The sequence below is a fragment of the Chironomus tepperi genome, unplaced genomic scaffold (assembly GCF_022539635.2).
Source record: "Chironomus tepperi strain 1889 unplaced genomic scaffold, CSIRO-AGI_Ctep_v1 contig_450, whole genome shotgun sequence".
Lineage (NCBI taxonomy): Eukaryota > Metazoa > Arthropoda > Insecta > Diptera > Chironomidae > Chironomus > Chironomus tepperi.
Window position 1 is genome coordinate 489,481 of NW_027226572.1, and position 26,600 is coordinate 516,080.

Sequence of the window (26,600 nt, forward strand, 5' to 3'; positions counted from 1 at the left end):
CCTTTTATCGACACATCACGAAATTTTCTATCTAAATTCTTAAATCAATAGCTGATTAAGTCTTGTTTGCATGTTAAATTAAATTTAGTCAAATTCAGGCACAAAAAAGCCGTGAATGTCGATGGCTGCTTTCGACAGCTTTGAACTTTTGCTGGGTGCTATTGAACCACATTTTCTGACTCGTGAAACAATATCTACGTTTTGTTCCTCCATTATTCATATCAATTTACTTGACACATTGCATGACCCAACACGTGATCATAGCTTTATATATCCGCGTCATGCAAAACAATGTGAATGAATGGCACATGCATGTGTATGTGTAGCAGACATAAATGTATGAGATGTATTAAATTGCAATTTGGATGATGTTTCATGAAAAAAACTAGATCGTGAATGAAAATTTTTAAAATAATATTTTAATGAGTAAACAACTTGAATTGGAACTGAAGCTACACAAGTGATGATGACTTTAAATTATTGATCTCAAAATGTACTTTTGATTATATTTTATGGATGTTACAGTGTTGTTAATTGGGTGTTTGTTTGAGTCAGACAATGTTTCAGGTTAGATGTAACTGTGACAGAGATACAAGCTAGTTTAATATTGAAGAATGATGTGTTGATCCAGACACTGTCCAATTTAGCATATTGGCTGCTTCTAGATCTTGTTTAGGTTCTGTCTAGACAGCTTGAAGTTGATCTATGCATTTTCTAGCTAATTGACATCAAAATAGAGTTCGAATCCTAATTCCTAAGATCCTAAGAACCAATTTCATTTGTATGAAATCTTATACTTCACAAGAGCCACCAGAAACAAATTCCATTCAAATTTCAATCAATTTAAATTGAACCAGAACAAACTCATGTCGACTTTGACCTCTGACTATAAATAATTATGATATGAGCTGTCGTAGTCATCAAAATCAACAACATTGTTCTGTTTACATCATTATGAATGATGAATGCGTACATGATCACATTGAAAGATTGAAGATGATGTCTTATGAGCTAATTCAGTAAATTATTCAATAATTGTGTAATTAAATGAGATTCTCAACGCCTGGTTTACGCATTTATGGAGGTTTTGTTCCTGAGCGACGCAAATAAAGAAGGCTCGGCTTCATGGAGCTCTTCTAAAGTTCTTATTAGCACCAAATGGATGCGTGCTCTATGTGGAAGTCTAGAAGATCGTTCAGGACTCGTTCGGGTGGTTCGGGATCGTTCGATGTCGTTCGGCATCGTTCGGAATCGTTCGGGATCGATCAAAACATTTAAGTTCGTTCAGGGTCACTCAAACCAGTCACTCCATGATTTGATTGCATCAGAATTCCGGAATAATATTTAATGATTGATTAAAAATTGTTTACTAAGTCTCTGTTTCAGAGAAAATATTGTTTAAAACAATATGAGGCAATTTGAATGAAATTCTTTAAATATTCAATTCCTTTGAATTCAGGCTGACTCATCAAAAAATGAGTTTCTTTCAAAGTCAATAAGTGTCTAATAATTTACACACGTTATTTCCTCTAAATCTTGTCTGAATATAATGCTAATTTGTTGGAATTTTTGAAATCGGGGTTTTTCAAGAAGGTTGATGCACTAGTGAAGATGATGCTTGATAGGCTAAATTGTCATGTGGCCGCCATCTGGTTGCCATGAAGAACTTGTGCCGATCGGGAATCAAACTAAAAATTGGAGTTTGAATATGATTGATTTAATTGCAGGGTGAGAGCTCATTTAGGGTAGAGGGTGTGATGGGAGTCATCTAACACCCACCCTCATCCTCTTGCGCACAATACCTTCAATTTGCTAGGGTCTTTGCTTCCTAGTGTGCCCTTAATTCTCCTAAATTTTGGCAATACATTCAAAATAGTTTCAAACACCCCCTGCCCACACCTGAAGCAATGCCACTGCAACTACAACCTCTAAAGTCAATACTCATCATCTTGCACTTCCAATCATCAACAAAGACCTGATCTAGATCGTGAACTCATTTTAAAGAAATTCAGAATAAATTTTTGTATGTCATCGACTGAGAATTTCAATTATAAAAAATTTACTTTAATGACCTCTTTACGCTGTTCAAAGGAGATCTTTAAGTGCAGATATAAGTCAAATATACACAAAAGTGATGATGAGTAATAAACCATTTTGCACAAATGAATGTCCTACATATATATTTTTATGACACTAAAAATAAATTGTTTGCATTAAATTTCCATAATCTTTAAAGCCTCTCACGTTAATTGAATTGAACTTGGACGTCGCACAGTTCTATAGAAATGGAACAATAATGCAACAATGTTAAGAGAAAGCTTGGACGGAGTTCAAGGACGATAATTGATTCCTCGCTTTCAACAAAGATGAGAATCAACAATCTGAGTCATTAATAAATTTATTTTAATCGTTCATGAATTTATGAGCAAACAAAATATTGAGGGTTGGGAACTTTATGGACATTCTTTGATGATGTTCGTCATCTTGATCATTTTAGAGGTTAAGTTATTCTCTTCTAATATTATAATGTGTTAAAATAATATTTTGACAAAGAATTTATTAATGTGCAGACAATAAAAAATTAATTTTGTTGTTTTGGGAATTTTTGTAAAGGAATGAAAAATTTTAATTGGATTTGGTCGCATGGTTTGATGAATGTTAATCTAGAGGTGAAAATAAGCTGAATTTTATGTTGTTTTTCATATTTTTGGCAAATTTTCGAACTAAAATGTGTTTATTTCAAAAGAGTTTGTCATCTTGGTAGATTATTTTGTCCAAATCAAGGTCCAAATTTGGTCTTCTTGGCAAATTGATTCCTTCAAATTTTGTCATCTAGGTAAATTATTTTGTTCAAATTTGATTTGCTTGGCAGTTTTTTGTACAAATTTTGCCTTCTCGGAAAATTTTGTTCCAATTTTGTCATCTCAGTAAATTATTTTGTTCTAATTTTGTCGTCTCGGTAAATTATTTTGTACAAATATTGTCATCTTGGAAATTTTTGATGAATATTTAGTCATTTTGGTGCAAATTTAGTCATCTTGTTGCAAATTTAGTCATCTTGACGCAAATTTAGTCACCTCAGCATCCATAAAATCATTTAATCACCTCAGAAACTAATTCAATCATTCCAGAATGTTTAAATCTTCTAAAAAACATTAAAAGTTAATCTTCTCAATTTCAATACTAATCACTTGTAAATACGTAATTAGCAATTTTTTGCTGAATAATAATTCCTCGCCAATTTTTAATTAACCGTAATCGATATCTAGAAAAGTAAAGTAAAAAGTCTCGTGAAACGTTTATTGCATATTAATAATTTCCTATATATTCATAAATAAAATAACAATATTTACGATCAAGCTGTTGCAAGTCATAATTTTAAAGTATTTTCTAAATTAGATCTCGAATGTCTGATAAAAATATAATTTTAATGGCCATACATTAAGTCGAGCCGGTTTTTATAAATATTAATAATATTTAATCCAATTCATTCATAATTATAACACATTTACGTCACATGTGAACAATTTAAATGAATTAAATAGCGCCACTTTAACAAATAACAGCAATAACAATGACAGTTAACAGCAGCTAGCTAGTTGAAGGTTAATAATGTTGTAAAAATGTATATTATAATGTAAATTTTCATATCCACACAATAAGCCACACTTTTTTTTTGTCGTGCCAAATGGAATTCTTCCGTAATGCAATGCCATAAATTTTTTTAGAAAAAAAAATTTTAATGACTTTATTCCAAAACGTCCACATGTCTCATACACAAATGTGATCACATTATTTATGACATGCAATTGCATACAATAAGCCACAAAATTGGAAATAAAAAAGCTATTATTTGAGATGCATGAGTTCATGTGGCTTCCATGTGCTTAGTTGTATGCGAAATATGCTTAGTTTTCACTTTTGCAATATCTTGCAAGGTCTTTGTTGTCATTTATTATTAATTATTAATATACAGTGCAATATATATAGTTTTAACATAGTTATTATGAGTGGGAAATTGACTTGTTTATCCAGATTTAAATGGTATTTTTGTGTCTAGTTAACTTACTGGGTGTATCTGGTGAGAACTGCACATGTTTTATGGACTTGATGTGCAAATAAATGAGTGTTTTAAATTGATGTTGGAATGGTGATTATGTCTGCATGTCCTGAGGTGATACTCAGGGTATATTCAGACTTCTGACAATGAGAATCGCATTCTATATTGGAAACGACTCAATTCTCAAAGAACTAGAAGCTCAGGACTGTGTATCTTACGCTTAAGTGTTCATTTGGCATCTATTCCTTGTCCTTTTTACTCCGATTGGTCAAAAATACTTTATAGCAAGCCATTGTTCAGTTGAAGCTTAGTTTTAGCGTATTTCTGTCTACTCAGGTATACAAGAGACATCCTATGGTCGTCGTTTTGTGTCTAGTTCAGAATTTTGTATTGAAAAGTCATCTTAAGTCGACTTGGAGCTCTGGACTAGACTAGTCTAGTCTTTTTTTGCTATATGCTTTACCGTGGTACTAGCTCGGACGACATCTGATCAGCTTCTGAGTCAAACTTCAGCTTCCTCAATCCTCCACATCCTATTGTCATATCTACAACCTTCCTCATAAAATGCGCCTTATAACCCACTTTCCCAAATCCAATTTTCCTACTTAACTAACAAAAACTTCTTTTCCTGTAAAAACCAGCTCAAACTTGTGCTTCACATATGCGTGTTTATGGCAAGTCCACGAATCACTATTGCATAACCCCACAAACGATCACGTTTTGTCGGGGTGCAAAAACCAAAAAGCTCATTGCAACACTCAAAACATTCTGTGTGTTTTACTTGTCGTGTCTGCAAAATACATTAAAAAAAAATATTTTTTCATGGTCATGTGACAAGTTGCATGTCGCATGAAATGAATATTATTTATATCACTCGATTTCGCCATTAATGGAATTCATTAAGATTCAATCAATGTATTTTAGTCTTGTTGGTGCTATTTGGAATGCTTAATGGCGATAATTGATCGGTTAATTTTCACATTTAGAAAGTCTTTTGTTTTGTCTTTTAAGCCTTAACGCCTGCAATTTACATGTCGGCAAAATGTTACATTATTTCCTAGTAAATCATGTACCCGGCTTTCTAATTAGCATACTAAAATGGAAAGAAATTGAACAATTTATAGCAATACTTACGATAGATATCTAGGAAATGTGTTATCGTCATTAGCTTGTCGGCAAATATTTCAATGACACAAAATTATTCTCATGTCACATTCTCATTGCGCCTTAATTTGATTTTAATATTTATGACGACTATATCAATTACCTCAAAAATATTAATGCACAGTACTTACATGAACTAATTGAATATTTTCATTTTTCTCTCATTACAGCGAGACAGCGTCTGCATTTCCTTATTGCACAGAACCAGGCTTGAATTTTTCAGCTACAAATTACAGTGAAGATGATGCAGACTTTGCAGCCGGTCGACGCGGAAAAGCTTCGAGAGTGAGTCAAAATTTTTTATACTTATTCACGTTTTATTTTTGATGTCGACTTTTTTTTTCTTGTGAGGGAAATTTTGTCAGAATTTAGTTGGGATGTTGATTCCTTGAAAATTGGGTTTGACCATGAACTGCACACCTGGGACTGATTTTGATGGTACGGTTCGTTAAGATAGAATATGGTATAGGTACTCCAATGGGACGGTACACTGGAACACCTGGTATGAGTACACGTGTACATGTTGTGTGACAAAGTTGTTTACTTGTTCCGTACCAGTTGTGTATCTATTTCTGTACCATAACATGCCGTAACACACTGTACAACCACTAAAAAATTGGTCTTTCCTGCGTTTCAGATGCACAAGCTTGCAGTTTTCGGGTGTTTCTTATAGTTTGTCCAAGGCTAAAGAATAACCCCGATAGCTCAGTGACTGACTCAATGACAGGAGCATGCGATTGAGATTGTAATATGTGGGTTCGAGTTCCCTTCGGGATTTATTACTCAGAATCATACTTTTTCTGTTAGATCAACAAAGTGACTATCTGATCGACACAAATTATTCATGTCAGCCAAGTGACTGTCACATGACGTACAAATGGCTCCCACATGTCGTCCAAGTGGTTACCACATGTCGTCCAAGTGGTTACCACATGTCGTCCAAGTGACAATTTTCCTGTTAACTGTCATAATAATTGTCACTTGGATGTCATCTGGCTGCCATGAAAAACATGTGCTGATTGAGCTTCTAACCCTCATCAAGGGTGCGCAACTGTGCAATTCTAAAAAAGAACTGATTAGTTCTACACCCCTGAAAGGAACAAGCAATCTCTTCTGCAAATAGCTAAACTTTAGCTTGTTTTTGATAACCCAAAATCAACAATTCTGACAAAATCTATCTCCTCACACAATATCCGAATGTGTATCATATGGGACAAAATTTTTCATTTCATCTTTCTTTATTTCATCTTTATAGCAAGATCCATTGAGTCATAGGATTATTGAGAAACGTAGACGTGATAGAATGAATGCGTAAGAATGCAATTTATATAAATACATCCAACAGAAACTTATTCTTCTTTATTTTTCTATATCCACAGATGTTTAGCTGACTTGTCACGCCTCATTCCATCCCAATATATGAGAAAAGGACGTGGACGTGTGGAAAAGACAGAAATAATTGAAATGGCTATAAGACATTTAAAGAATTTACAAACCCAAGAAGTGTTACGTGAGGCAACATATGCAGAACATTATCGATCAGGTTATAATGATTGTGTCTCGGAAGCGGCAAAATTCTTATTGCGTGAACGCGACGAAGAGCTTTATTACAAGATGATAACACATTTAAGAGATCATATGACGGAGGCGATGAAAGGTAAGGACCAATTATCACATATTATATCCATTGGATAATTAATCCTTGGATTTAATGTTTAATTCAACCAAAAAACACAAAAAAAATTCTGAATTTTAGGAGAGACATAGGGATGATTGTGTTGATTGTTGATTGCTATATATAATATTTTCGTATAAAATGTTATTCCTCTATACTCGGATGGCTCCCGACAAAAGATATAAGATATAAAAAAAATAAATTTTTGTGAGATGCCAATTATATCCGTGTTGGTTGATGGGTCTATGATTCTGTTGCTGCCCCCCCTAAAATTCACGCACATTGCGCACAAAAAAAATAAATAAATTACCAATTTTGGATCTTTTGGTGGATCCGATCGTGAAGAACAATTTTGATATTCATCTATCATTTCACTTCTTTTTTAGGTGAATATTTTAAAACACGATGCAATGGCGAAATGATTGGTGCTGGTAATAGTCCAACATCATCAGCATATCATCATCCAAATCCACCATTATCACAATTACGTGAAATGTTAACGACATCTGTATCGGATGTTGAACATAACAGTGATGATCATCATGATGTTAAAGATTTAAGTTTTCGTACTGGTGGTGCACAACAAGCACCAATTGTTGGATCAAGCACGAATGTAACGACAAATGGAACTAATAATAATAATAATATTCATCATATGGACACGAGTGATTATGATAGTACACGTTCACCAACAACAAGTACTGGTACAACATCAACAACATCAACACGTATGACAACAGCAAATATTAATCATCATTTGAATAATTTGTCACCTCCACATGCACATGAGAGTGTCTTACAATCGACACGCATACGTAAATTATCCGAGACATCAACGGATGTTGAACATTGCAACAATAATTATAAATTTAAAAATTACATTCAACAACGTTTTACACATGAGACTTATCATAGTGAAGAGTCAATGCAATCGAACCAATGTGCCACGGAACATGATAAGGAACATAATCATATACATCATATTCATGATAAAAAGTCATCATTATCGCCCGTCAATGAATCAACAACAAAATTAAATGGCGTACATCATGATATAAAGAATGAATTATTGGCATCAAATTCACCATCACCAGCCCATCAACCACCAACAGCACACGTGAATACAACACGAAATGGTAAATTACCAAATGGTACAATTAATGGAAGTTTAAATAGTAATAATCAAATTGTACCACATCACTCCATTCCAATACCTGTATTTGCATGTCATACGCAAGGATTTTATGTGCCATTAAATGTTGATTATGATTTATTAATTCCATTTTTGGGCGGTATGGATTTATTGAGTAAAAATTTTACACATTTACCACCATTACATCCAATAAGTATAAATGTTAATTATACGCCAGCTCTTATTAAAAATGCCATAGCATCAGCTAATTTTATTAAGCCTAAAGTTGAAACTGGCATCATTAATGGATGGTAAATTCAGTTCTTTTATAAAAAATAATGTTAAGAATCCATGTTAATCCTCTTAAATCAGTGGTGAGCAACCTGTGTGCTGCGACACATTACACAACTGTGGTATTGACATGAACCATGTGTCGCGGCACACTAGAAGATATGACATGAATCGTGTGTCACGGCATATTATTTGAAATGACATGAATCATGTGTCGTGTCACACTAGTGGAAAATGACATGAACCATGTGTCGCGGCACATTAGTGGAAATGACATGAACCATGTGTCGTGGCATACAAGTAGATATGACATGAATCGTGTGTCACGGTACACTAGTGGAAATGACATAAACTTTGTGTCGTGGCACATTAGTGGCATTGACATGAAACGTGTGTCGCGGCACACTAGTGGAATTGACATGAACCGTGTGTCGCGTCACATTAGTGGTATTGACATGAACCGTATGTCGCGGCACACCAGTGTCGCATGTGGTTTCACACTAATCACCAAGGTTGTGTCACGAAGAATAAAAGGTTGCGCATCACTGTCTTAAACAATCCGGGACGACACAAAAGTTGGATGATGTTCATGTGGCTTGTCATGTGTCGTACGGAATTGAGGATGAATTTCGATGACGATTGACTCAGGCCTGCATGTTCCTGTAGAAAATGTAACAGATCTCGGAATAAGTTGCTCTAATTTTTTGTAGGTTTATTAGTCACAAATGTAGAGTCATCGTCAAGAAATTTCATATCCTCAAAAATTGAATGATTTTTTTTTATATGATTATTGTTGCCAAATTTATAAACTGAATAAAAAGATGAAAAATATATAAATTAATTAAAAATGAAAAATTTAAAAATAATTGAAATTTTAGGAAAGCTCAGCATAATAAAAAAAGTTTATTATACACATTGAATTGAGAGCTATAAAACCAACTTATAAACAAAAATATATAAAAAATATATGAGAAAAATGCATTAAAGTCACAGAGAAAATAAGTCTTTTTCTCATGAAAAACTAAAGAAATTTTTAATTTAACTTTTTTTATAAATTTTATAAAAAAAAACTTTTTCATTTTCTTTTCAAAAATCTTTGCTCACCACAAGAACGTCATGAATTTTCATAAGGGAATCCGGTCACTTATTAGGTTACAGAATAACGAACTTTTTGTCAAAAATTGACAATTCTCAGAAATTTTATGCCCGAGCGACACATATGAAGAAGGTTCTGTCACGGAGCTTTTAAAGCTTCACTATGGAGCTTATTAGGTTCCACATTCGAGCTTTTAAGGCTCTGATACAGAGCTTTTAGAACTCCATTACGAAGCTTTTAAGACTCTTCAACCACTAAACCTATTATACTAACAGCAGATAGAAGCCTTCTCCATGATGCATCCAAATGGCTGTCATATTGCGTTACATCCATTTGTTGTTAATAAAAGAGGTTTTGTGGAGCCTTAAATGCTCCGTAGCGAAGCTTTCTTCATTTGTTTCGTTCGGGATTGTTTCAATTAGATTAACTTAATAAGTGAACGGTGTCCCCATACAAAAAATAAATTATTTGTCTACAAAAAATCACAAAAACTGAACAGACACTAGACTATAGTTAGCTTCATATTGACAAACTTATGTTTAGTATGAAGCAGAGCTCGAAATTAACTCAAATTTTATATGAAATCGAGTCTTTGAACTTTTTCATACAAAATCCGAGTCAACTTCGAGATCTAATATGAAGTATAAGAGAGATCTTAATATAGTAAGGTCGATGACCCTTGCCAGCCGATGGTAAAACACAAAAAATGATCGAAGATTGATTACGAACAATTCTATAGTCTAGTGACTGTTAAGTAAAAGAATTAAAATTGATTTTCAAACGCACATTTGAAGTATTTTCCAACAAGAATTGGATTGAAAGTTCAAAAATTTCTGTAAAAAGTCTCTAGAATAAATTTATATCGAATAATCATTAATAATATAAGTTAAGAAAATCAAACTTTTGTGAAAATCGATCCATTTCTGGCTACGCCTTTAAACGAACCAAAACCAAAATTTTTTGCATTTAAATTTTGACGACACTTTCAAATACTCGCAAAAATTAAAATATTGTAGGATTTTTACAGAAATTTTTGGGCTTGATCGAGTTTGACCCGAATAGCACAAGTTAGATAATCGATCCGAAATCTTTCACTAGTCTGGCATTAATCCGGGTCTGAATTTAAACCGATTCAGATTCAAGCCAGCCTAGTGCTAGATTTTTGATCGATTAACCTCAACAGGCAAAGAACATGCTTTCATGGAATAGAAGTCTCTTTGTCTATTAGGTTAACCCAATGGTGGGCAATCTGTATGCCGCGGCCAATTAGTTTTGCCAAATTTTCGGAAAATCCCATAAACCGTATTCCGTATGCGGTTTTGGTCAACTCTGACCAAAGAGGTGTGCCGCGAAAAATAAAAGATTGCCCACCACTGGGTTAACCGATTGTTGTCTATTCGGGTAACCAACTAAGACTTTGATTTTAATCTTTTATAATTTTGTGACTTTTTACTAAGAATGATGTTAAAAATTTCTTCATAAAATGAGGAAATAAAAAAATTGTTAAAGGAATTGTTGATTGATAAATGTTTCAGTAATGAGTGTTGCCATAAATAATTTTTTTTTTCTTTAATTTCTGTCTCTTAAATTGAAATTTGATTTTTTAAAATACAACTAAAATAATTAAATAATTTATAATTGTTACTTAAGCGCATAAATTAATTTTTTTACAAATAAAAAAAAATATTGTAACTTTTATAAATAAAAAATACATTGATTTTTGCAGACCGCAACTCAGGTTAAATCAACTAATTAATTGATATACCTTTTTTTAATTAAATGAAGAAAAAAAATAAATAAAAAAAAAAAATACGAAAAAAATGCAGTTTTTATTGAAAAAAATACATAAATAGTAAAAATTATTAAATAAACATATACCTATAAATAAATAAATTAATTTGTGGTGAACTACTGTGATAAGAGACTAAGATGAAATTGTAAATCAAAAAAAAATTATAAAAAAATTGTATTTTTAAATATGCTAATGAAAAAAAAAGTCAAAAATATAGGAAGAAAATGGATAAAAATGTTGATAAATTGGCCGAGTTTTACTTAATTTTTGTTAAATTTTATGTTTCAGGCTTGTATCCTAATTTGGAAGCAGTATACTGGGCACCGGTCAGGCACTATCGTAGGCTATATTGTCTGACCTTGAACACTGGGTAGGTTTTGACTTTTCAGCACATTTTTGACAACCAGACATTGAAGAAAGCTCTAGTTTGAAGCATTAGCTACATGCTATCGAGTTATTCCAGTATCAATTGGTTAGAAGCTCAAATCCATCTCTATGTACAGTAATTAATGATTCTTCATTTCATAAACAAAAAAAAAATTTAAAAGCGTCGCTTTTAAGAAATTTGAATTTTTAATAACCGTTAGAAAATTTAAATTCTAAAAAAACCGTTAAATGATAAAATCTTTATGATTATTTACTAATCAATTACTGATGGCTGGGACAAAAATGCGCTGTAGTCGCTCGATAAGGTTGAGTAATTTTGTTATTTTTATAAAATTAAGTTGAATTTCAGGTAAACCCCTCAATTAAAAGTTAGGCTTAATACAATGTATTAGTAAGTATTTACTGAATGTTCGACCGCATCATTCAAGATGACCAAAATTCCCCAGTCTCTTTTTCGAGAACCATTAGAACATGTTCCAAATTTCACTGCACAATCAGCATGTTATCAACTTTCCCACGTCATGATATTGTGTTTCACTTCCAGATTCGTCAAAAATGAGGTGTATAGGCAATCATTCTAAAAATATTTTGTCTTTTATTGCTCACAAACTGCGTTTCTAATAAATTTGATGCAGTCATTTGATTTCAAACAATTGTCATAAATACATGGCACCAAAAATTTCCCACAAAAAAAAAATAACAATGTCACACGTCAAACGACAGTGGCGTAGTTGGGCAATATAAGATTTCTGGTGTCGTCAACCGTAGAAATGGAAACGAAGCTTACCTACTCGTTGCCAGTTTTTCGTAAGCCTACCTACTCGCTGACCGTACAGATCAAATGTGATACATGTCATTTGTGTTATTGTCGCGGCACACTTTTCTGGAAATGTCATGAACCACATGTCGTGTGCGATTTCGCTTGTGACTTACCACCAAGTGTTGTGTCGTGAAGCAATGTTAGGACAACACTCGTCTAGAAGCTAATCATTATTCGAGTTGACATAACCCAAGTTTTCGTCTTAAAAATCAGCAAGATACAGCCATCAAGGCACTTTCCCCTTTTAATAATAAGATGATAACGTAACGATGTCCTAGTGACTACGTTGAGGTACTCAGGTACTGTGTCATAACTAGGGTTCGATCAAAAACCACAGGTCTGCATTCTCTGCACTTTAGATACGCAAGCCTGCATTCTTGGGCTGTACCTTATCAAGGGCTATTCGTTCAAAACTGCCGACCTCCCGTTTTTGTCTAAAAACCTGCACTTTTGGACGAACCTTAGGCATAACAGATCATCGATAGCCATATTTTCCCAAAGTCCTCTAGCTTACCCTATCTAATTAAACATCCAACACCCTTCAAATCAACTGCATACACCACTGCAATCATACCGTTATCATACTATAATGTCAATGGTGAAACTGGCAGCTATTTGACGTAACAGTCACTGATGATCTAAAGTCTGCCAAAAAGGAATTGATTTAACATGGGAGACAACTTATTCTGATAAGATACTTACTATATAAAGTATGTTAATAAATTTTAACATCAGTTATTTTCTGAAAAATGAATCGAAACATTTGTAAAATTTTATTGATTATTTCGACAATTGGAGCTGTTTTTGGATTTCCAGAAACTGATTTGGAAGTTTGTGTTAATCACAAAGATGATGAAAAGATTGCCGTAGCTGAAAGCTGTACACATTATTATCATTGTGAAGCCGGAATTGGATATTTAATTGATTGCAGTGACTATGGAGTTTATAGATTTGATGCTCAACTGGATCAATGTAATTTTGCTGATAAAGTACCCTGCGAGTACCTAGATCGTCATAGATCAGCATCTCAAATTTTCCAAACGAGACAACAGCCATTGGAAATTGACAATAAAGTGGCAATTCATGCTCCAGAATATGACAATAAAGTCTGCAAAGGATACCAAAATTCAGTTACACTTGGAGTTAAAGGAAGCTGTTCTCTATACTATACATGCATTTCGGATGTTGGATATTTAGAGGACTGCAAGATCTATGGATCATATCAATATGATCCAAGAACCGGTGCATGTAATCTCAAACGAAAGGTCATGTGCGATGACTCAGATGAATTCGTCGTGTCACCATTCAGCTATTAAAGGATATACAGTAACAAATAAAAAAGGATTTAAGGATTTTAAATCAATTTTAGTTTTATTGAATGCAATTCATAATATGTGTGGTACTTAGAAACTAAATTCAGATATATTTATAGGTGCTTATTATAGAAAAATTATAACATTTGAAATTCTAGCCTTATTGTCTATGGAAAGTTTTCTAATTCAATTGGAGCCAACGGCTCATTTTCGTCTAATGAATTTATCAAATTATCTAAAAGATCTTTTTCGTCAATTCCATTTTCTGTGATTTTTGTTATTTCTTCAGGATTACTTTCAGCATCTTTACTAATTATTGATTCCGTTCCTTCATCTGCTTGATTTGTATTCTCATTCTCTGTCTCGGTTCTGTTCTCTCCATTTTCAGTCATGTCCACATCGTTACCATTATCGGCAACGTCCTCAGGTGCCTCATTCTCTTCGGCAGTTCCATTCTCTGTTGCTTCATTGCAAGTAAGTGATGAATCTAAGCTTATAACACTTTCATCTGGATTGTCTTCTGTTGATTCATTGTTATCGACATCCATTGATTGTTCTGGTACTTCCACATCATTTTTACTTTGTTCCTCATTATTTTCTTCTACATCCTGACTTCCTTCCTCTTTTGATTGATCATTCTCTTTATCTGCTGTCTCATTCTCATTTGTTGCTTCATCGTCATCACTTGGAATTTCAACAACATCTGCAGTTTCATTGGTAGACTTTGGAGCTTCCTCTGTCTCCATTTTCTCTTCTTCATTAGCCTCAGGTTCAGCATCACCACTTTCTTTATTCTCCTCAGCAACCTCACTTTCAGTTTCTTCTGGATTTGGATTTTCGTCCATAACAATTTCAGGAACTAATGGTGGGAAGTCATCTTCACCGTCTTCAGCTTCTTCATTATCAGCACTTTGTTCAACTGATGGCTCTCGGTCACGACGCTGCTGAATAGCAATCATATATTGTTTAACAAGTGGACTCTTTGAGTCCTCAAGCCTTTCAACTTTTACAGCACTCTTTGTGAGTAGCTTCTTATCATCCGACATATAATTACAGCTTGCAAGCAATTCAGGTTGATCAGGCTGTCTCGCAAATGTATCTTGCATTGTTGCAACAAGTGCTGACAATATTTCTTGTTCAATATCAAGTGCTTGTTGTTCTGGTGACTTGTTCATTGGTGCTGCTGTCTTCTTAGTCGCGACTTGATTAGAACGTGCTGGCGGTTCATCATCATCTGATAACACCTCAATTACATCCTGTTTTTGTTCAACAATTTCTAATTCATCTGAATCGTGTTTCTCCTTTTCCTTTAATGATTTATCATGTTTGGCTAATTCCTCAACATTTGTACCGAGACTGTCTTGAAGTGTTTTAATCTTTCCCGATGTGTATGTGAATAGATACTGAAGATGAATGTACAAGTCTTTTAGATCCGCAAATGATCGTGAGTTTTTAAAACTCGATGAATTTGTCAATGTAATCATCTTGTTGATCGTATGCTGACAAATTTCTAGTCCATTAATAATTTTATCTTCAAATGCTGTTTTGGCTTTGCCAAATTGAGTATCGGGTTGTGGAGCACGTGCGACTGATATAGATCCATTTTGTTGTGTAAATACTGTGGAAGCTACAGTTCCTGGAGTATTCGATTGACTTGGCGCCGCTTGTCTCTGTTGTGGAACTTGTGGTCGTGCGACTCGCAACTGTGGTGCCATTGCTGGTCTCATCATTCTCGATGTTGTTGTGATTGTTGGCGGTGATGGACGAACTGGAATATGAGCGCGTGGCTGCATTGCAAAATGAAGTCCAGGTCGTATTGTTGGTGCTGCAGGTGATGAGTTTGGCTGTTTCCTAACTTGAATCAGTTTACCATTAGGCAATCGGAAAATCTCTTGCCTCGCTGCCTGATTCAAGTCTATCTGATAGCCATTAACTGAAATATTTCGATTCCCTATCATCAGTTGTTTACTATTACATTGAAAATGAATTTTATATTATTACCTGTATGATAAATTGGATTTCCAGCTGTTCCGCTTGTCGAACCCATTGGACGTACAGGTCTTTGATTTTGTCTCATAATTAATGGTGGCGGTGCAGTTGACGTTTGTGGACGTTGTGGAGGACCTTGTGTCTTATTATTAAATAATCCTAAAATGTCTGGTGTACAAACGACTTCATTATTTCCTTTCGGTTTTGCCATTGATGCTGGTGGCGTTGGTTTTGGACCAGGTTTTGTTAAATGATAATTAGTATTTACAGGAACTTTAAGCATTTTTGTTGGTGCTATTATTTGTTTTTTAGCTGGCGGTCCAGTTAATGTTAATCCACCGCCATTTGTTGCTGGCCTTTTTACAGGCGCTGGAGCTGGCTTTAATATCTGTTTTCGTTTCTTTTTCGGACAGCATATAGCTTGATCATCATTTAACATTGTATTTAATTCCTCTTCTGAATTAATGTTGACATTTTGAATCTTTTCTAATTGTTTATTCATAAAGTTCCTTAATGCCCAATGTTGTGCTCTAAGTCGCTTTAATGTCTCTCTGTTACATACGAAACACGACCAATCATCATTTCTTTCAATCTCCTTAATATAAGCCATTGTTAAGTTGTCTTTAATGCATTTATTACAAAATACAAATGGACATGTTGAGCAGCAAAAGACTTCACCGCCTTGTCCACACCATCTACAATAATATTCTGATCCATCTTCACCTTTACCGAACTCTCCGGAATTCTATAAATGAAAAATTCAATTAGTTGATGAATATAGGTAAATAAGGCATAAATACTTACATAAAATGCAAAACATTTATTACATTGTGTTACACCAAGTATTTGGTGAGTACGAATAATTTTTTCAGATATTGGTGCCGTTCCAACATGTACATCACATGTTGTACAATGAACACGATCCTTTGCGACATCATCAACTCTAATAAATGTACGCATATAAAACACACGCTCATCATCCGTAACTGTATCTTCAAATTGCAGCCTAAAGCCATCCGCGTCTTTGAAATCTGATGCTATCATATTTGTCTGTAAAATAGAAAATAGATAAAGGAATGAGTAATTAATAAGAAAAATGACGCAAGTTGTACTTGACGGTTTTCCAGCAAGGGTACGCAACATTGACCAAAAAAAAAATCATTAAGGTTGAATTGCAACAGATGAGTAAACAATAAGTAACAGAGTAGCATGTTCCTAGTCAAGGCTTCCAATTTCTTATCAATTGTATTTTTAACAAATTCAATTTAACAAACAATGCCACACAAGTTTTATATTGAAAAAATGTAAGATACATGAAAACCTAATTAATAGACATATAGAAGCCGGTCTACTGATAAAGATATATTTTGGTATAAAAGAACAGCATGGATGCTTATTTGATATTATTTTGAGTTTTTATGAGATATACCAAACAACTATTGTGAATAAAATACAGCATGTATCGTGAATTATTAGTGATATTTTCGTTAATTTGCATATCTGTTAATGCAGCAGCACCGGAATATGATGAAGAAATTTGTGTAGGAAAAGATGATGGAGTCCTACTTGGAGTTCCTGGATATTGTTCAAATTATTACTATTGTGAAGGTGAAATTGGATATTTGGAAGATTGTACATCATATGGTGATTTTCAATTTGATTCCAATATTGGAAATTGTAACTACGCGGACGAAGTCAATTGTGTTGATGAACCTGAATATCCCGAGTATCCAGAATATCCAGATCCTGAAACCCCAGCACCCGTTCAACCTACACAACCACCCGTTCAACCAACACAGCCACCCGCACAAACAACATCATCACCATCCGATCCAAATGTAATACCGGATGTTGTATGTCCAACAAATAAACCCGGTGAAATTATATTCTTTGAAAGTTTAAATTGCACAGAATATTATATATGTGCGAATGGAGTTAAATTAACTATGAAGTGTATTGAAGGATTTGTATTTAATACGGACACTAATCAGTGCGACCATCCTGTCTATAATCCAAGATGTTCGGTAAGCAAAATCTCAAAAATTCTTAATTTCTATTTTTAAAATCTGAAATTTTTCTTCCAGAATTTATCATTCGACCCTAACAAGAACGTAAAATGTAACAGACATGGATTTTATACGGCCGCATATCCAGCCGATTGTAATAAATATGTATTCTGCGCCGAAGGAATTCCAATTGTACAAATATGTCCGATTGGAACCGCATGGTTTGTCGATCGATGTGTCGCAAAGCAGCATGCGCTATGCGCAGATTCATCAAGACTTAGATACTAATTTTTAGTCTATACTTTTGCATAATTCAGTATTTATTTAATAAAATTTTGAAAAAATTTCAGTTGAAAAATTAACGACAATTTAAAATTTGAATTTCGACGCAAATTTTGGTGTTTGCGCTCATTTTTTTCGAGAAGTTTTGTTTTCGATTCATACGAAAAAAGTATGCGCTAAAAAGTACGAGATACGAAATGTCGACCTATACAAGTTCTTCTATATTATGTACATACTATATTTTACTCACACATTCAAAAATCTAACGGAGGTTGAATGTATGTGAATGAATATGGGCGGATAGCAAGTATCGAATGAGGGGATTATTGTGAATGGCAAATTTCATGAAATTTGGGAACTTGACCTGATAAAGTGACCAAAAAATTTATTATTGGTAAAAAGTCAAGACAAGTTTACAAGTCAAGACATTATTATGAGTTAAGTTCCCAAGTAGCGTAAATGACTACAGACTATGTTATTTTCGAAATTCCGCTTGTAGGTAGTGGAATGAAAGAAAAAGAAGAAAAATTTTACAAAATCGATAGCTATGAACGAGAAATACGAAAATAACCGAAGTCATTTCGGCCGCCCTGCTTATTACGGATCTGTTTACTGTACATACAGAGACTTATATATGAAAAAATGTTTGAAAAAAAAAGGTTGACTTTTTTTAAATCTTATTTCTAAATAATTTTAAAAGTAAATCTTGTATTATTAATAATATTAAAGTATTCTTACCAATTGTGATGAACTTTTATGATATAAATTGTATTGAATTAAAGCTAGATTTGTTTGCAAATACTTTTTGGATATACTAAATTATACGACCGACACAAGCAATGTTTCAGATGGAAATGAGGTTCGGGTTTTGTTCGTTCGTTCGTATTGAATGCGCTATATAAACGGAACTTGTAGATGGCGCTCTTCGTGTTTAGATCTTAATGAGATTCTCTCGGAGAGGATTGAGAATCTCTCAAATTTTTTTTTATTTTTTTGACAACAAAGAAACTTTTTATTTCAGATTAATACCTGAATTTAAAAATTCTAACGGTTTTTTTGGAATCATTTTATGGATTTTTAAAAATTATTAGTAAGTTGAAAGTTCAATATGAAGAAGATTTGAGGGAAAAAATCTCAGGCATTGCTAATTTTGTAGAATTTCATGTAGATTAGTGTACAGGTAGAAATTATTCAAAAATAGACTTGCAAATTACAAAATGGCGGACTTAATATTTTGAGGATTTTAAACAAGGTTCCTTAATATTGTTTGTATTTGTTATTATTAATGATGATTAAGGCAGACAAAAATCGTAAGCAAAATAAAGGTCAAGAGGGTACATGTGGGGGTCATTCACTTATTACGTTCAGGTAGAGGGGGATGGGGTCAACCTGAGATTAAATCTGATTTAAGCAATGGAAATTTCGAGAATTCTATTGTTCATTTTTCAAAAAAGTTCATTATTATGTTACGTAACTAGTGAATGGTCCCTCATTGTCTCTAAAGCATTTTTCACAATTTTATAGAGTTTAAAGGCAGAATAAAGTTCGAAGCCGATTTGAATTCTAAATAGAGTCGAATCGACTTTTCTAAACCCAGTCCAAATCGATTTCGAGCTCTGGGATAGACTCAGTTCATAAATCATGCCAAAAATAGCAAAAAAGATATCAAACTTAAAATTTCGAAGCAAAAGAATAAAATACTTTTCAAATTTAAAATGTCCGTTAAATTTTAAAATTCTTAAAATGTTAAATTTGAACAAAATATTGAAATTTAAGCAAAAACCCTACAAACAACGTAAATAATAATTTAGCATAGCATAATTTACATTTTTTACGCATTTTCTATTTTCGTACTACGTTGAAATTTTAAAAAATGAAAAAAATAAAATCGAGATTTCCAAAAAGTTGGAAAAATGTTCATGAGCGAAAGCCATTTTTGAATGTAAAAGAGAACAAGTATTGGTAATGGTTAAAACCAGAAATTTATATTGTGTTAGTATTTGCGCGCCACGAAATGCAGCCGAACAATCTTCGGATATATGGCAGATGTGAACTAGGTATGTGAAAGAAGAAACGAGACTGATGACTGATTTAAAATAAGAAGTCAGAATTTGAACATGACAACTTATAATTTTAATGTATATAGTTATAGACCTTATTGCAAAATTATAGGAATTGATGATTGGATAACTTATCTATTAAGTTCATGATATATGAAGCTATTCCTTCGAGAGTTCGGATCTATTCGAATACATTATAAACAATTATTCATAAAGTGACATATATGATTAATAATTTGATATATCAAATAGCAGATATTCGAGATCAATCTACATCTCATAAGACTACAACGAGAAACCACTCAAAACTATAGCAAAACATCTCAAAACCGCTAATTAAATAATTCGACTCTGTTTAAAAAATCTTCGCAAAGTGAAAATAAAGAAAATGACCGTTTTTTCATATATCGCGGACAGTTATTCACAATTAACTGATATAGCTATCAACTTACCTTCTTTAATTGTCCAACACTTCACTAAACAACTGATATAAATATTTTAATTTTTATATTTTTGAGAATGTTTGAGCGCCTAAAAACTGTAACTGTCAGGGATTAGCAAGCAAAGCATTTCTAGGTAGGCCGTTTTCCCTCGGATACTGTGATCAAATTTCAATTTTTGAAAAATGTTGAATTTTTTTGAATTTTTGAATGGAATTTTTGGGAATTTTAAAAAATTTAGCTGTCAAAATTTGAGATGATTAATTCAAAGTGGTGCTGGATGTTGCGTAACCAGGAAAAGCTAAGATGCTCCTTGAAATTCTCAATTTTCACCTCATTTTTAAAATTTATTAAAATTGTTGTCAAAATTTGATTTTCTGCCTTCTGCGTTGAATTCCTTATTATGCTTTGGTCCATTTGCTACTAAATTTCTAAAAAAGATGAAATTTAAAGTTTTTGGTCCCAAAGATTAGTTAATTTAACAAAATTTACCTCCAATTTGTAATTTTTGTTTGTTTACCATCAACAATCAAAAATTCACCAAAAAACAACAAAACATTATAAAATTTGAATTTGAAAAATACGTTAAAATCATTTACATTAAAAACAGTTATTTCTAATCATTTCATGCATATTTTTGGCATATTATTGAAGTCAGGTAGCTAAAATTAATTAAAAAGTTACACAAAATGGCGTCAAAACAATCCATGGTCCTTCATATGAGTCAGAAAAATTATTTTGTTGACATTCCGTTTTTGCCGCATAATTTTTGAATGTTTTGCTTCCATACCCCTGCATTGTTTTGCTATTTTTCAGTGAAGATTTTTTTCTGCAATAAATAAATTAAAATTTGATGGATTAAATACTAATATCTGGTGAATTAAATTAATTAATCAATTAAAAGAAGTATTAAAGTGTGTAAAGAGTGATTAAGAAACAAGAATAACATTATGCAAATCCCAGAAAAATACGCAAGTGAAGAAAACGAAAGAATTTTGCCAAGATTTAACAATGTTGTGGACAAGGACTTTATTCTGTTCCAAAAGTGGAAGATATCAACAACCAAATCATGTATTCTGAAGAGTGTTTGCATCAATAATGAGGAATGTACGCTTGATGGAAAATGCTGTGATTTATGCTTGTAAGTTTGACAATTTTCTGGTCATTAACTATTAATTCTGGATGTAAATATTCCCATTTAGGTATAATTTAACATTAAATCTTCCTCATCTTCCTGATATGGTATTTCATAAGAACTCGCTGGTTGTTGAGCATGAAAATGGTGCAAAAATAATGTTTTGTCCACTAGAAGCACTCAAAAGAGTTCGTATCGAGAAACCAAACATAAGGGTAAGCTGCTCCGATGAATGGCGTGAATCCCGTCCAAAAGACAAAACAGAAGAAAAGTTGAAGCCATTTGACTGGAGCTTCACGACAGACTATCAAGGTACAATCAATGACAAGTTCATGGTCGAAAAAAGTGATCTGAAAATCGATAAATTTAAATTGATGGTCAAGGAGCAGATTCTGTTTTATGAAGATTTGAGCATCTTTGAGGATGAGCTGCATGATAATGGAACTGCTGTGTTGTCTGTGAAGATTGTAAGTCACTATAAATTTCTAAATCCAATAGGATTTAATTAAATCCGATGAGATTAAAATTAATCTAATCTTAATCCATACAGCGCGTCATGCCGTCAGGCTTCTACATTCTACTCAGGTACTTCCTGCGTGTCGACAATGTCATGATTCGTATGAATGATACCAGATTTTATTGGGAAACATCAAAAGATTATATCATTAAGGAATACACGAGCCGAGAAGCAACTTATGATAAATTAAAGCATGTTCCACCAGCTTTGTTAATATCACCTAACGAAATTGCTGAACATTTACCAATTAATGAACGTACTAATGAGATTCTAAAATTTCAGAATTAAATCATAAGATATATGCATAAATTATTGATTAGTTTACCTCAATGTTCTTGAATGTTTGATGTCAAATAAAATTAACGGTTTCTTGAAATTCAAATTTAGTGTATTGTCATTCCAAGCATTTTATGTTGCAAAGCTTCGAGTTGCACGTGTTGGTTTGTTTACAAAATATTCTGCAATTTATAGACACAAAAAATATTAATTATCATATAAAATGGGTAAAAATAGGTACAATGTTAAAGGTAGACGGAAAGTTGAGACAATTATCGATAATTCGGAAGTAAAAAAGGTAAGGATATAGACTAATTAAGAAAATTATTGCAAATTTTAATATTTCCATGATTTCCAAAAAAGATCCAATTAGATTTCGAGACAAAACCGGAGGATGAATACAAGACAACAGCAGATGATGAACTTTTGGTGCTTCCATCAAAGAAAAGACCCACAAAAATCAAGAAAACAGAAGCTGTCACAAAGATTTTATCAAGAAAACAGCGGAAAAGGCTTGAAAAAATTGTTGAGAAGAAAAAGAAGAAGGAAAATGTAAGAAATTGCCGAAAATCCTTAAATCCAGTGATTAATAATAATTTAATTCATTTCAGAGAGCATCGCTGATTGAAGCATTAGCAACTGTTCAAATTCCAGCAAATCAACTAAAACAATACACAAAAATCACAAGTGTTCAGACAAAAGGTCTCAAAAAGCATTTTCATGAACAGAAATATGGCATTAAAGAGAAGAAAGGAAGTGCAAATACAGTAGATGAAAATGATAAAGTATCAAGTACAGTTCGCGGTGTGAAGAGAACAATTACTTTAGATGATTTAAGTGACAATGAGGAAGTTCCAAAAAAGATCCGAGATTATAATGTTGTCGGTGTTGACCAGAGTGATTCTGAGAGTGAAAGTGATGAGGAGATGCAAGAAAGTGAGACAAAAGTTGAGGAAATTGCTGAAGAAAAGAAATCTGAAGATCCAGTAGACAAAACTGAAGATCCAGTAAGCAAAATAGAAGATCCAGTAAAACCACAAGAAGAGCCAATCCAAAAGCCATCAGAGCCAATTGAGAAAAAGCCAGCAACATACATCCACGTTGAACGTGATCAAGAAATTCAAATTGCTAGATTAAAGCTTCCAATTATTGCAGAAGAACAAGTCATAATGGAAACAATTAGTGAAAATGCAGTCATAATTCTTGCTGGCTCAACTGGAAGTGGTAAAACAACTCAAGTTCCTCAATTCCTTTACGAAGCTGGTTATGCTGAAAATGGCAAAATAATTGGCGTCACCGAACCGAGAAGAGTTGCTGCAATTTCTATGTCCAAACGTGTTGGCCGAGAAATGAATTTATCAACGAATATTGTCAGCTATTTAATTCGTTTTGAGGGTAATTGCACGCCAGAGACAAAAATTAAATTCATGACTGACGGTGTCTTGTTAAAGGAAGTTGAATGTGACTTTTTATTGCTGAAATATTCTGTAATTATCCTTGATGAAGCTCACGAAAGAAGTGCTTACACGGACATTTTAATTGGACTACTGTCAAGAATTATTCAATTAAGAAATAAGAAAGGAAATCCATTAAAATTAATAATCATGTCAGCTACATTAAGAGTTGAGGACTTTACAAAGAATTTAAAGCTTTTTAAGGAACCGCCACCAGTAATCAATGTTGAATCTCGTCAATTTCCAGTAACTGTTCATTTCAATAAAGTCACAGCTGATGATTACATGAGAGAAGCATTAATTAAGACAATTAAAATTCATACAAAACTTCCAGAAGGTGGAATTCTCGTGTTCCTGACTGGTCAGCAGGAAGTAAAATATTTAGTCAAGAAATTACGCAAATTATTTCCATATTATGGCAATAAAAATGCTAAAAAGGAAGAAAATACAGAAGATAAAGCAGAAACTGACCAGCAACTTGACTATTCAGATGACGAGGAACTAGACCAAATCCTTAACATCCGAAAAGCCATAAAGCACCAAAAGAAAAACAAGAAAAATCTCGTCTCTCAAATGACACTTCCGAGAATTAATCTTGATGACTTTCAAATGCCTGGAGACGACACAGAAGCTGATTTTAATGAAGATCAAGACTTACTGGATGACAATTTTGAGGATGAAAAGGACGAAGTTGACGAGAGACTTAATGAAATGATGACAGAAGCTGGAAATTCACAGCCTTTATGGGTTCTTCCACTTTATTCACTTTTACCAAGTCACAAACAAGCTCGAGTATTCGAACCACCACCAGAAGGAACTAGACTTTGTGTCATATCCACAAATGTCGCTGAAACGTCACTTACTATTCCTGATGTCAAATATGTCGTCGATTCCGGCAGACAAAAGACCAAATTTTACGATAAAGTAACCGGCGTGAATGCATTTGTTGTAACTTTTACAAGTAAAGCAGCTGCTGATCAAAGAGCAGGTCGTGCCGGTCGTGTAGCACCTGGACATTGCTATCGTCTGTATTCTAGTGCTGTTTACAGCAATCAATTTGCACAATTTTCACCGCCAGAAATTCAAGAAAAACCAATTGATGGACTTGTGCTGCAAATGAAGGCAATGGGAATAGAAAAAGTCATAAATTTCCCATTTCCATCACCACCAGATCGTGTCCAACTTGAAGTAGCTGAAAAGAGACTCAAAATTCTTGGCGCTTTAGACAATCAGGAAGTGTCAAAAATAACAAAATTAGGCTCATCAATTGCTGCATTTCCAGTCAATCCACGTTATGGTAAAATGTTGGCACTAAGTCATCAACAGAATTTATTGGAATATACAATTTGTATTGTTGCTGCATTGAGTGTCCAAGAAGTGCTTCAAGAAGTTCCACTTGCTGGACAAGCAGGCGAAAAAGACACAAAATGGAGGACTAAGAGACGAGCATGGGCAGGAACTGGAAATTCTTTATATCTTGGTGATCCAATGATTTTATTGAAAGCTATTGGAGCTGCTGAATATGCTCATTCGCAGGGTAAATTGCAGGAATTTTGTGATGAAAATGGATTAAGAATGAAAGGAGTTCAGGAAATAAGAAAATTGAGAGTTCAATTGACCAATGAAGTCAACCTGAATGTCCCTAATTTATCACTTGCTGTAAATCCAAAAATGGAACCGCCAACAGATCAACAAGCTAAATTATTGAGGCAAATTTTGTTGTCAGGCTTGGGTGATCAAGTTGCAAGAAAAATCCCTGACGATGAAATAAAATTGAAGGAAGACAAGCACAAGTTTAAGCATGCTTATCAAATTCCGGACGTTGAAGAGCCAGTCTTCATGCATTCATGCTCGATTCTTAAGAAAAAGCAGCCTGAATGGGTAATTTATCAGGAAATATTTGAGACTAGAAATGGCGACAGCACTAAAACGTTTATTCGTGGCTTAACAGCAATTGAGCCTGCATGGCTGCTTAAATTCGCACCAGCACTTTGTAATTTCACAAAAACATTAGAGGAACCGGAACCGCGTTATGATTCAGACGAGGATAAAATTTATTGTCATGTAAAGGCATCCTTTGGACGTTCCGGATGGGAATTGCCAATTTCTGAGATGGAAATGCCTGAATCACTTGATAAGTATCGACATTTTGCAAAGTTCTTGCTTGAAGGTGCTGTGTTTGAGAAGCTTGCTGAATTTAGGAAGAACTTATTAAGTACACCGTCTACAATGATTAAAAGTTGGTCTAAACTTGTACCACGGACGGAGACTATGATGAATGCATTAGCTAATAAGCAGGTTGATTCTAGGAAAAAGTTGGTGAAGGAATTGAAATCGGATCCAAATTGTAAGTAGATTTTTTACGGTTATTTTTGTTTTGAATGTTTCAGAACCATACAAATGTTTTTGAACTGAAAACTTATAAATGCAAATTTAACGGTTTTCTTAGATTTAACATTCTTCGAAAAAAAATCAATTTCAAATTTTACAAAACCGTTAAATTTTTGAATTTTAAAAAACCGTTAATTATTTTTATCTTTTTTACAGACTTATTGAAACAGTATCTGATGTGGGTACCAGAAGCACTTCAATATAAAGTAACAACAACATGGTCGGAATTGTTGACATAAATTAATCTGAATTTTATTATATTTGTGAATGTAAATAAATACATTATAAATATTTTATTGAAATAAATGAGTATTTTTTTG

At 33.4% G+C, this 26,600-nt stretch overlaps 5 protein-coding genes across 7 annotated transcripts in view; 4 read left to right on the plus strand and 1 right to left on the minus strand.

Annotated features, from left to right (window-relative positions):
• Positions 1-11,277, plus strand: part of cwo (transcription factor cwo) — a 49,379-nt gene extending 38,102 nt beyond the window's left edge. Inside the window, exons 2-5 of the mRNA XM_070650892.1 lie at positions 5,395-5,509; positions 6,480-6,535; positions 6,604-6,881; positions 7,286-11,277. Coding sequence (XP_070506993.1) covers positions 5,395-5,509; positions 6,480-6,535; positions 6,604-6,881; positions 7,286-8,346 — 1,510 coding nt within the window. The 3' untranslated portion in view covers positions 8,347-11,277. The remainder of the gene's footprint in view (positions 1-5,394; positions 5,510-6,479; positions 6,536-6,603; positions 6,882-7,285) is intronic.
• Positions 11,278-13,761: 2,484 nt separating this feature from the next.
• On the minus strand, positions 13,762-20,644 carry ADD1 (ADD domain-containing protein 1). 3 transcript variants are annotated; one of them, XM_070650886.1, is made up of 4 exons: positions 20,520-20,644; positions 16,524-16,769; positions 15,732-16,464; positions 13,762-15,663 (listed from the first exon to the last, which is right to left on the minus strand). In XM_070650886.1, the coding sequence occupies exons 2-4, from the start codon at positions 16,761-16,763 to the stop codon at positions 13,898-13,900; spliced, it is 2,739 nt and encodes a 912-aa protein (XP_070506987.1). In that variant the 5' UTR covers positions 16,764-16,769; positions 20,520-20,644; the 3' UTR covers positions 13,762-13,897. The 3 variants fall into 3 exon arrangements, with proteins under 3 accessions (XP_070506987.1, XP_070506985.1, XP_070506986.1); XM_070650884.1 differs by having other exon boundaries at positions 13,762-15,681; XM_070650885.1 differs by lacking the exon at positions 20,520-20,644 and adding an exon at positions 18,746-18,886 and having other exon boundaries at positions 13,762-15,681.
• On the plus strand, positions 17,119-18,087 carry LOC139098643 (probable chitinase 10). Its single transcript, XM_070650887.1, has 2 exons — positions 17,119-17,743; positions 17,804-18,087. The coding sequence occupies exons 1-2, from the start codon at positions 17,177-17,179 to the stop codon at positions 18,011-18,013; spliced, it is 777 nt and encodes a 258-aa protein (XP_070506988.1). The 5' UTR covers positions 17,119-17,176; the 3' UTR covers positions 18,014-18,087.
• A 659-nt stretch (positions 20,645-21,303) lies between the features above and the next one.
• On the plus strand, positions 21,304-22,541 carry LOC139098647 (TIP41-like protein). Its single transcript, XM_070650891.1, has 3 exons — positions 21,304-21,648; positions 21,710-22,109; positions 22,193-22,541. Exons 1-3 carry the CDS (start codon positions 21,458-21,460, stop codon positions 22,445-22,447), a joined length of 846 nt encoding a protein of 281 aa, XP_070506992.1. The 5' UTR covers positions 21,304-21,457; the 3' UTR covers positions 22,448-22,541.
• Positions 22,542-22,590: 49 nt separating this feature from the next.
• On the plus strand, positions 22,591-26,586 carry kz (putative ATP-dependent RNA helicase kurz). Its single transcript, XM_070650889.1, has 4 exons — positions 22,591-22,733; positions 22,799-22,987; positions 23,047-26,236; positions 26,437-26,586. Exons 1-4 carry the CDS (start codon positions 22,659-22,661, stop codon positions 26,517-26,519), a joined length of 3,537 nt encoding a protein of 1,178 aa, XP_070506990.1. The 5' UTR covers positions 22,591-22,658; the 3' UTR covers positions 26,520-26,586.
• Positions 26,587-26,600: the final 14 nt, after the last annotated feature.

Excerpts from the sequence above, each read along its gene's own strand:
- ADD1 (XM_070650884.1), bottom strand. The coding sequence starts at position 16,763 with ATGATAGCATCAGATTTCAAAGACGCGGATGGCTTTAGGCTGCAATTT. Across the intron at positions 16,465-16,523 it reads ATAAATGTTTTGCATTTTAT|AATTCCGGAGAGTTCGGTAA; the intron begins GTAAGTATTTAT and ends TTTCATTTATAG. Across the intron at positions 15,682-15,731 it reads AAATCCAATTTATCATACAG|GGAATCGAAATATTTCAGTT; the intron begins GTAATAATATAA and ends AACTGATGATAG.
- LOC139098643 (XM_070650887.1), top strand. The coding sequence starts at position 17,177 with ATGTATCGTGAATTATTAGTGATATTTTCGTTAATTTGCATATCTGTT. Across the intron at positions 17,744-17,803 it reads TCTATAATCCAAGATGTTCG|AATTTATCATTCGACCCTAA; the intron begins GTAAGCAAAATC and ends TTTTTCTTCCAG.
- LOC139098647 (XM_070650891.1), top strand. The coding sequence starts at position 21,458 with ATGCAAATCCCAGAAAAATACGCAAGTGAAGAAAACGAAAGAATTTTG. Across the intron at positions 21,649-21,709 it reads AAATGCTGTGATTTATGCTT|GTATAATTTAACATTAAATC; the intron begins GTAAGTTTGACA and ends ATTCCCATTTAG. Across the intron at positions 22,110-22,192 it reads CTGTGTTGTCTGTGAAGATT|CGCGTCATGCCGTCAGGCTT; the intron begins GTAAGTCACTAT and ends TAATCCATACAG.
- kz (XM_070650889.1), top strand. The coding sequence starts at position 22,659 with ATGGGTAAAAATAGGTACAATGTTAAAGGTAGACGGAAAGTTGAGACA. Across the intron at positions 22,734-22,798 it reads ATAATTCGGAAGTAAAAAAG|ATCCAATTAGATTTCGAGAC; the intron begins GTAAGGATATAG and ends TTTCCAAAAAAG. Across the intron at positions 22,988-23,046 it reads AGAAAAAGAAGAAGGAAAAT|AGAGCATCGCTGATTGAAGC; the intron begins GTAAGAAATTGC and ends AATTCATTTCAG.